The 10567-nt window shown below is 53.1% G+C and overlaps 1 protein-coding gene and 1 pseudogene across 1 annotated transcript; both read right to left on the bottom strand.

Annotated features, from left to right (window-relative positions):
• Positions 1-1094: 1094 nt before the first annotated feature.
• On the bottom strand, positions 1095-2671 carry LOC146172439 (uncharacterized). Its single transcript, XM_084586075.1, has one exon. It carries the CDS (start codon positions 2577-2579, stop codon positions 1509-1511), a length of 1071 nt encoding a protein of 356 aa, XP_084442201.1. The 5' UTR covers positions 2580-2671; the 3' UTR covers positions 1095-1508.
• Positions 2672-8141: 5470 nt separating this feature from the next.
• On the bottom strand, positions 8142-9108 carry LOC146172438 (serine/threonine-protein kinase pim-3 pseudogene; annotated as a pseudogene).
• Positions 9109-10567: the final 1459 nt, after the last annotated feature.

Here is a 10567-nt window from a genome sequence, read left to right as displayed (position 1 = left end):
CGCAGCAGTCTTTCCCAAGAGCTTGGTCAAGGGCGCCTGCACGCGGGCACAGGACGGGATAAATGACCTATAAAAATTGGTCATTCCCAGAAAACGGCGCAGGCCGCGTACGTCCTTGGGCACAGGAAACTCGAGTATGGCTCGAAGTTCTTCCTGATCCGGCTCAATGGAGCCTTCGCCCAGCGTAAACCCAAGCAACTGAACTCGGGTTCGCGCTATTTGGGCTTTTGCAGGATTCAAAGTCATCCCGGCAGCCCGTACCCTCTCGAGCACGTCGGCAATGTGGCTTAAGTGCTCATCAAAGGTTCGTGAATAAATCACGATGTCGTCCAGGTAGCACATGGCATGGGACCATTTCGCTTCGCCTAGGACGCGGTCCATCAGCCTCTGAAAAGTCGCAGGACCATTGCAGAGGCCAAAGGGCATGCGAGTGAACTCAAACAGCCCTCTGTGGCACGTGAACGCGGTCTTAGGCCGGTCAATGTCATCCATCTGGACCTGTAGGTAACCTTTGGAGGCATCTAGCGTGGTAAAATACCGCGCACTGCCTAGGCTTCCTACGATTGAGCTGATCGTTGGGAGCGGATAGGCATCCTTGCGAGTCAGCGCATTCAGACGGCGATAATCCACACACAAGCGATGGCTGCCATCCTTTTTGGGCACCAACACCACCGGAGACGCCCAGGCGCTGGACGAGCGACGGATAATGTCCGACGATAGCATCTCATCCAACAACCCATCAATCACCTGCCTCTTCGCAAGGCTGACGGGTCTGGGATTGCACTTCAACGGAAGCGCTTCTCCGGTGTTGATCGCGTGGCTCACTAAAGTGGTACAGCCAGGTTGATCGGTGAAGAGCTCCTCGTACTGACGCAAAAGTGCTGTCAACCGAGCCTTCTGTGTCTCATCCAAAGTTACCGCAGAGGCGGCCAGTGGATGGGGTGCGTCGTCGTACCGCGCCGCTCGCTCCCACATGGGGGTGTGAACGGCATAACGCTCGACACAAGGGCAGGGCCCCGATCGCTGAGCGTGGCACTCTCCGAACGTCTCGACTGCACAGGCAGATACCAACGCCGGGGGGCTAATGAACGGCTTCAGCTGGGAAAACGGTCCTTCGCAATAGCCGCCATTCGCAATGTCCACCACGATCCCGGTTTTCTGGAGAAAGTCCCTTCCGAGAATCATGGGCACACTGAGCCCAGGGAGATGAATGAAACGCGTGCGTCTCGCTCGCTCTCCCCATCTGACAGTCAGCCTCGCGGCGCCAGCCGAATGGGCCACGCCTTTCGCGAGGTTAAATGTCGAACGGCAATCCCGCAAGCGCACAGAGTGCTTTTGCAAGTGGGACAACACCTGTTCACTGAAAAAGGAGGCGCTGGCTCCTGTATCCAGTAACGCCGGAAATTCGCGGCCAGCAAGGGTGACCGAAATAAACGGCGCGGGCGCACCACCGAGGCAGCTTACCCTGTACGCAGAGGGAATTAGCAAAGCTTGGGCCGGCTGTCTCTTTACAACCGACCCCCGTCGCCGTTTTCCTGCCTCGCAGAAGGCCTGGCTACGGGGCATTCTCTTGCTAAGTGTCCCCTCTCTTGGCAACGGAAACAACGCACACCCCCGCGAGCTTGGCCGCGTGACAAAGGCGCGTCTCCCTGCCTGGGCCCGCTCGCTGCCCCACCGAACAAGGGCCGGTTTTTGCGAGCTTCTCCCTCCGCTGTGCTTTGGGTCGCATGGCGTCCTTCGGCACGCGAGTAAGAAAACTGTGCAGCGCAGGCTGCTCGTCTTCCGTACGAGTAAGGATCCAGAGCTCTTTCGCTCAGCTCCCAAGCGTCGTTTCGCCCGCCAACGGCTGCAAAGGCAGTTTGTGCGGGTTCACGCCGGTGAGGAAGGGTCATGGCCCCTCTCCATGCGCAGCGTGGCTCAAGGGCCTCGCTTGCCGGCGGTGGCGGGCGATAGGCACGCGCGGCGAGGATGTCGCCTTGAATGCGCTTTGCCTCGGCGGCCAGCTCCTCTAGATCTCGGAATCGGCCGCCGCGCAGGTATGCCGAAAAAGTCGGATGTGCCTGCATGATCACTCTTTCGACGCGTTCCTCGTTTGAGGCTGTTGGCTCCGCGATTGAGAAAAGGTCTTCCATCGCCCGCACAAACTCCTGGAGCGACTCGTCCGGGGCCTGTGTGCGGAGCTCCAGCTCTCGCCGCATCCTACGATCATAGTCAGCGGGCAGGAATTCGCGCATGAATGCTGCACGGAACTCCTCGACAGTCGCTGCTCGGTGGCCGGAAAGCCGGTACCACCTAGCTGCCGTGTCAGTCAGCGCTGCGGGGATGATGCGTGCAAGCACAACCTCATCAGGGAAACCCATAGCTCTCTGGTAATGGGCGAGGGAATCAATGAAATCCCGGGCACTGATAGGATCATCATAGCCGCGGTACGTCGGCATGGGCAACATGACCGCGGGGTGAGACAACTTCGGCGCGGCCGAAAGCGCCTCAACCGCCCCTGTTAGCGACTGAATCATCTGGGCAGCGCTTGTGAGCAGCGCCTGCGTCCTTCCCTCAGAGGAGGTTTGGGCGGGTTGCATGAACAAAGAAGGCAAACGGTCCTCCAGTTCGATGAGCGGCGCGGTCTCCGCAGGGAGTCCGGCCGGCGCCTCACCGTTCACCGAGCAAAACTGACTGCTAGCGGGGCACGGCTGCTGTTGCGCGTAGCTGCCGGTAGCGACGGCATCGCGCGAACTGCTTCTGCCATGGGCGGAAAACTGATACAGCGGAGGTATCTGTGTAGCGGTCCCACCACAGGGTGGTCCGGAGAAAGCTCCAATGGGAGCCGAGGGATCAACGTTACTCGCGGCATTGCCGTATAGCCCAATGGGGCCGGCGGCCAGCCACTGTGTTTGGCTGTTCAGAGGAACAGCATCCAACGGATCAAAAGACGCTACGACTGCGTAAGGAGCCGACATATATCGCGTTTCAGATTCGCTGCCGTGTGCCCCGCAGGGGGCGGCAGACATGGTGCAAGAGCTTGATCGTCAAGGCGACCGGCTCGGCCGATATGCAGTCCAACTCAAAGAGATAGGACAATTCACGTTGGGCGCCAGTTGTGGTTTCTACTTGGACATAGGCCACGAACCACCGCGGGTTCGAGCGTCGCGCGAGCCGAAGCCCCGATCAGCCGTCACCACGCGCACACTGAAACACTGCAGCGCGCACTCAACCTCCATCGGGAGGAGAGCACTTCGCTGAAAGGACACAAACCTCCGAGTTCACAAAGGAGACGTTTATTGAAACGCCATCCTCCAGCGGCACACACACACATACGCACACACATACACACATTTACAAACGCACATACACACACATACGCAGTCACCGTGTCAAGGGAGCGCGCGAGGAGCTAGGCTCCCCTGCGCGCACGAAGTGACACGGAGTGCGCGCCGCAAGCACGCAAGGGCGTGCTGTGATCTCTCTCGCAGTGACCAAAGGGTTCCTTTGAGAGAGTGTGGGCAACCACCGCAAGGTACGCCTGTCGCGGATCGTTGGATCACCATCGACAGGCTCGAGCTTCGCTCTCAGGTAAGACCCGGAGCAGACGAACTCGAGTACACACTGGTCTGCGCGGACAAAGGCCGGCAGACAAAAACAGTAGCGTACGCACCTTGCGATGTCTCGGAGGAGTCTCTCCCTGGGCCCCGCTCGGAGGGTCGCGCGAGCGCGGCCCTCGAAGCGGTGCCGTGTTCCCGCCAAAAGGCGCCAATGGGAACAGCCACTGGGACGCCAGGGCGGAGCTGTGGCCCGAACGACAGTGACAAGTCGTCCGAGCCCCTCTCCGCCGCCTCAGGCGGGAGAAAGGGAACGAGGAGAACAACTGGGAAGCGGGCGGCGGCCGCGCAAAGGGCAGCCGCAGCAAGCCCGAATCCCACAAACGTGAGGATGATAGCGGGATTGCGCGAGTGACAGATACTGCGCCTTTCCGGTTCTTTTAACGAATTATAGAACGCCGGTGAACTTTTATGTTTTCAATGAAATGCTAGTTGCGTTCGACAAGGGGCGCGCGATGTACCGTCAAGGCAGGCCATGACGTCACCACGCAATTCATGCATATACGAAGCTGATCCCTCTAGGCGTCCGATCCAGGCGACCGTGTAGCACCTTTCATTTGCCGCTTCCTCGAACGCCCACCACACAAGCAGTCCCAGGAGGCGTTAGTACAGCAGGCATCAGCGGTGTTTGAAATTAATTTACAAAGTAGAAAAGGCGCAGTATAAGTCACAATTCTCCGCGAACACATAAGAAGGAAGGTGGGAATGAAAGAAGAGAGGGAGATAGAAGTGCCGCAGTGGAGGGCTCCGATCCACCGCCTTATAATGCTTTCGACTCATCGCACTTTAGGGGTCCAAAGTGCCCTCTAGAATTTCTTTCCAGGACGCTTTCGGGCAACAGGTCACCAATAGCAGATAACCGAAGCTCAGGTACGCAGCATATGACATGGGCTGGGGGATCCCCTCATATGTGGTGTCGTCTTGGGTCAATGGGGTCTTCTGGTCAGCGTCTCATTAGTGGGGTCGTCAGGTAAGTCGGGCCTTTCGTGTCCTGGGGTCGTGTGGGTAGCGTCTCGGATCGGTGATATCATGTGGTCTCTTCTTCGTCGTGTCTTGTGGCCGGGCCGGGGGACGAGATGACGGAATGGCAAGGTCACGTCGGGTCCGGCAGGCTGGAGAAAAGGCAGGCGATGTGCTCCATAGAATCCGCTGCTGACGGCGCAAGCAGACACAAGCGGCCGAAGCTTTCGGGCCAGTATGACGAGCAGTGATGACGTACACGGCATCTCCAACCAAATTTTACGGGGCGGAAAACCGATAAACACAGGAGAACAGAGAGAAGGTGGCCGATGACAGTGAGATGATTTAATGAACCGCGGCGGACCTAGCGCGAGCGCTCCTGCCCACGCCACAACCCGCTTTTTCTCGTCTGTAAGAATATATATCGTTATACACCTATTGCTGGATCTTAAAAACAAGGTTAAACTCGCAGAATGATTTTCATTCTTTGGATCAAGGCTCTACTTATACACCCTACGGCTTATCATCGGATTGCGAGAGTTCTTCACCAAACGGAATAAAACAGCTACGAACGCTGAACTGCTCATTAATGGGCACGTACTCTCTATCTATCGGCACACGTCCTTTTTTCCTCTAATACTTCCCCATTTCTCTATAATATTTGAAGCACAGTATAAACACTTTCCTTTTGACGCGATTGCTTGACTGAGTTTGTTCCGATCAAGAAGAAGAAATGTATATGGGCTGGGCATGTAGTGCGAAGAGAGGACAACCGATGGTCGCTTAGGTAACCAACTGAATTGAAAGGGAAGGAAAGCGCTAGAAAGCTAGGTGGGCGGATGAGGTTGACAGATTCCCAGTGGTCAAGTGCATGTAGCTAGCACAGAACCGGGCTAATTGAAGAAATGTGGGAGAGGCCTTCATTCTGCAGTGGGTAGGTTCAGGCTGATGATGATGATTACGATGACTTCAATGTCACGTGACTCGCATCTCTTTACTTCACAGGGCTCGAAACCACGACCTTCACGGTACTCGATCGAACCCGTTACGGGGTTCGATCGAGAACCCAATACCTTTACGTGATTTGAACCCATTTACTTCACGTGACTGGAACCTCCTACCTTTCGACCTTTACAGGATTCAAACACACGACCTTTTTTGTGACTAGAACTCACGACCTTCACTGGTCTCGAACCCACGACCTCCATGGCACACAAACCTAATACCTTTATGTAGTTCGAACCCCAGACTTTTAAGGGACTTAAATCCACGCGCTTCATGGGACGCGAACAAAATTGTTTAGGGAGTCGAACCCACTACCTCACTAACCACTAACCCCATCACTATGCATAGCCTCACGAGATATCTGCAGCGCTGCGAAAAACAGAGGCACCCCGCTCCAATCAGGATAACGCAAACTACAATAGGCAATTGTGTTCCTACGCGCCTCTCGCCCCCAAATTGCCGGTGGTGACAGTAGGAGCCCAATTCTCTATTATAGTACCCAGCTCCTCTCGAAATCAGGCCGCAGTAGGCGAAGTTCAGACGTCCGCTACAATATTATTCTAGGCCACTGCAGTAATAGTTATAAACTCTGTGCTCCATTGGAAGTCACACCGGTCCATTACGCTATGTTTTCAATTCACTGTGGTCTTACTGTGCCTAAAACTATAGTATCCAGAATTTACCACCAGTGTGCCGACTGAGGGCGCCGAGGTGGCATCAAAAGCAATGACTGCCAACGGCTGTCGCAACGGGTGCTGCTAACATTAGATGTGCGGAAGGTCTTTACAGCGGTTTTATGAGTGCGTGCCTGCCAGAAAGTAGGCCAAGGTGCTGTCAATCAAATCACGAGACTCCTTAGGCACGCATGTGTACGTCGTCGATCTGCCCGCTTAATGCCTTTACCAATATACAAGCCGTGCATCATCAACCGGGGCCGTGAACAAGAAGACATTTCCATGCACTGCAAGAAATTAATCCATTAACGCTCATATATATTCAACATACTCGTTCTTTGCATGGCCACTTTACCCGGACATTCGTGCGATGCGGCATTTTGATGAGTAATCACTGTCACAAACGAATTCACATTACATAAGACAAGCGCCAGAGAAAGAGGATGCACCAACGAAATTGTGCACTCAAGCACACGGTAACGACAGTTGCGAAAGCGATATCGACACTAAGAGCACGAAACTACTAAACGAGATCGTTTGCTAAGGACTGAGGTTGTATAGCCGTTCCTTTTTATAGCGAGAAATAATAAACATGTTACCTTAAGAAACGGAAAAATAGAAAAAGTGATATATAAAACATTTCATTTTATGCTTGCACGTACAAGAATTTTTTTTTCAACATTTTTTTAATAAAAACACCCAACTCGTGACTATTCTGTACAAATTATGTACATAATGCTTTCCGAACCTAGGACTCGTGGGTAGGGAGCAGGGGATTATGGAGACACAAACACTAAACTGAGAACACATAAATAAAAGGAACAGGCATGGAAGTGAAGGAGCTGCCGACTCGAAGAAGGGGAACTACTCCTCGCGGCATGGTGCTCACTTCACTACCTCTTCCACATGACGAAACAAATAACTTAGTTATGAAAGAACAGCTGCCGCTTCATAGCGCTGACTGGACTGGCATGTCCGGCAATTCAAAAAAGTACAAAGAAACGTGATGTGGGTGCCCTTTACGCACACAAACAGGAATATAAGAAAGCGTGATGCTATTGTATTATACACTGTTTATGTTCGGAAAAGAAAGAAGAATGCCTTGTATGGTGGAGCAATGCTAGCTTACAATGAGCTCTGCTTGTGGTAATGATGGCAGGTGGAAGGGAACAGGATAGTAGAGGAGGTGGAGAAATTGAACTCCATTATGTACATCTTCAAAACAGATGCAGGGAGAAGGTGATAAGACAGAGAAAAACAATGGAAGTGGCGTGCCGCTTGTGAACAGAACACTGCGGTGTGCAAAAAAAGAACTAGTGTGCTTGAGACAGACACGGAAGGTGTAAGTCCTGGAATGAGGTGAGAGGGTGCCCCACTTTTTTTAGTCATGTCACACCTACGCAGTAAAGAAGGCACTCTCTTAGCTTCTTCGCCCCTTGGCGCACACACTGGACACCCCCCACCTCTCCAGACAAGACGCTCCGGAACTCGCAGAGTCCATCGCAAAAAAAAAATAAAAAAAACGCGTGCAAATTGGGTCCCCAGTCTCTCCTCACTTTTGTCACACTGGGCAGTCGTATACTTGGGAGAGCAGAGATTCTTCTCACGCGCTTGTGGTGTGTTTACATTGATGATAAAAAGCTGTCACCTCGTCGTCTCCAAGCAGCGGTGGAAGAGTTGTTAGCGACACTTAAAGACTTCTGTCTTGAATCCAGCCGGGCTTGTGTCCACACTTGTTCGCGGTTTCCAACAGAACGCAACGTCAACAATGAAGGTTTTTCTCCAGAAGGAAATAAAAGGGCGATGCATGTTTGAATGATGGAGAAGATGAGGAGAAAGGGGTCGGTGATGGCGGGGAAGAGGGAGGATGGGCAGAAAATTGGTGCTTCTAAGGGGGGCGTGATCGTCAAATGCAGATGCTGTCTTTACTGCCAGTTCAATTCTGGTGCAGGGAATTAAGACTGTTCGCCTCGATCCGCACACCCTGCCGGGATGTTTTCGGAAATGCTGCTGTTGAGGTCACCGGTGACCATCCACTCGTGTTCGAGTATTTCCTCGAGGGAGGGTCGCTCGGCCGGCACCAGCGCCAGGCAGCGGCGGATAAGGTCCTCACACGAGGGAGACAGCTTCCGCCGGAAGTCGAGTTTGGCCCGCAGGATCTGTTCGTCCTGTTTGAAGGGGATGTCGCCACACACCATGTCGTACAGGAGGATGCCCAAGGACCAGACAGCGGCCTCGCAACCGTTGTACCGGCGATGCTGGATCCACTCGGGAGGACTGTAGAGGCGGGTTCCGTCAAAGCCCGTGTAGAATCCCTCGCGCAGCAAGGTAGCGGACCCAAAATCGATGAGGATCACAGACAGGGTCTCGAGGTTGACCAGAATATTCTCGTCCTTGATGTCACGATGGATGACGCCAGCCTTGTGACAAGCTATCACGCACTGGACAATCTGCTTAAAGAAGAGCCGCGACAGCGTCTCCTCGAGCACGCCCTTCTCGGTGATGTAGTCGAAGAGGTCCTTGACCGCTTCGGGCCGCTCCATGATGAGGATGAACGATTTGGGCCTCTCGTACCAGTCGAGCAGCCGGATAACGCTCGGAATGTGGTCAACGCGCCGCAGGAGAACTATTTCAAGGGGAACCTCTTGGCCGTTTATCGTGCCCCATTTGGTAATCCTGTGCCGAGACACATACTTGATGGCCACCGCCAAGTTGTCGCGGTTCCGGGTGCCAGCGTAAACCGTGCCGAAGCCTCCCTTTCCAAGCAGGACACCAACACTGTAGTTCTTCTCGAACGTGTTGCTCTTCTCGACGACTTGCGCTGGGCGATCCCCGAGCATCGCTCTTAAGCCGGGTATACTTTGTTCAGCCATCGTGGCGTAATCCAGTGTAGCACAGAAACAAAATACGTTCGGCTCACAGAGGCAGAGGCTTGCAGGCTGGCTCCAACAACTGGTGCTCGCGTCTCGTGCCGGCGCCAGATCATCTTCTTCTTTACAATTGTGTCCCCCCCCCCTGGGGTTGTGCAGTGGCTAAGATGCTCGACTACTGTGCCGATGTACCCGGGTTCGATCCCGACTGCCGCCGGTTGCGTTTCGATGAAGGCGACACAGAGAGGCGCCTGTGTGGCGTGCGATGCCAGTGCACGTTAAAGATCGCCAGGTAGTCGAAATTACTGCTTAACCCTCCACGTCGGCACTTATGGCAATCGCCTTTAATGGGTCATATTCGTGACCACGACCGTGTCCATCTGTCTTTCCGTAATGTTTTCGTTACGTGGGAGTCAGTACTGACATGGCCAAAAACTAACTAGGCAGGCTTCCTGGCATTACGTTTGACTGGAACTGCAATCTCGGCCTCTCTTTTCATATAGAAGGGTTATATAAGAATCAGCCTGCCAAGACCCTTGCATTCACGTTATCCCTAGGTCACGCAGGCACGTTCATACGGCTTCGTTAAAACGGTGCTTTCTATATTGGCTGGTAGCTCAAGGTATCACGTCATACCGATTCAGGTGTCCGTGCGGCTCCTTTCATTTGGCGCTTCCTTGAACGCCGCACCACACAGGATACAGAAACAGACGCAGTACAGCAGGCATCAGCGGCGCTTCAAATTGGTTTACAGGAAAGAAAGTCGCAGTATCTGTCACAATTCTCCGCGGACACCTTAACCGTGCCATAAAGAAAAGGATGGAGGTAGGAGTGAAAAAATTAGGAGGGACTTTAGCGACTAAAATAGTGAAAGGCAGAAGCCTGTATAATTATTTAGGCAATAAGACGTTAGATGACATTGCCTTGCTAAGCAACTCGGGCGATGAACTGCAAATAATGATTGATGACCTAGACAGGAAAAGTAGAAAGGTAGGCTTGAAAATCAATATGCAGAAGACTAAGGTAATGTTCAACAGCCTCGGGAAAGAACAGCAGTTTACATTAGGTAGCGAAATACTGGAAGTAGTAGGCGAATATGTCTACTTAGGACAGGTAGTAACCGCAGATTCGGACCACGAAATGGAAATAACAAGAAGAATACGATTGGGATGGAGCGCATTTGGCAAGCACTCACAGATTATGACTAGCAGCTTACCGGTATCGCTCAAGAGGAAAGTATACAACAGTTGCATCTTGCCTGTACTCACCTATGGGGCTGAAACGTGGAGGCTAACCAAGAGAGTTCTACTTAAGTTGAGGACAACCCAGAGGGCTATGGAACGAAAAATGGTAGGGGTAACATTAAGAGATAGAAAGCGTGCAGAGTGGGTCAGAGAAATAACTCAAGTTACCGACATTCTAGTAGAAATTAAGAAGAAGAAATGGACATGGGCAGGGCATG

Source organism: Amblyomma maculatum, unplaced genomic scaffold (assembly GCF_055883805.1).
Source record: "Amblyomma maculatum isolate TAMU_Amacu unplaced genomic scaffold, ASM5588380v1 scaffold_13, whole genome shotgun sequence".
Classification (NCBI taxonomy): Eukaryota; Metazoa; Arthropoda; class Arachnida; order Ixodida; family Ixodidae; genus Amblyomma; species Amblyomma maculatum.
Note: the sequence above shows the minus strand (reverse complement) of the source record. Positions and strands in the feature narration are given on the sequence as shown.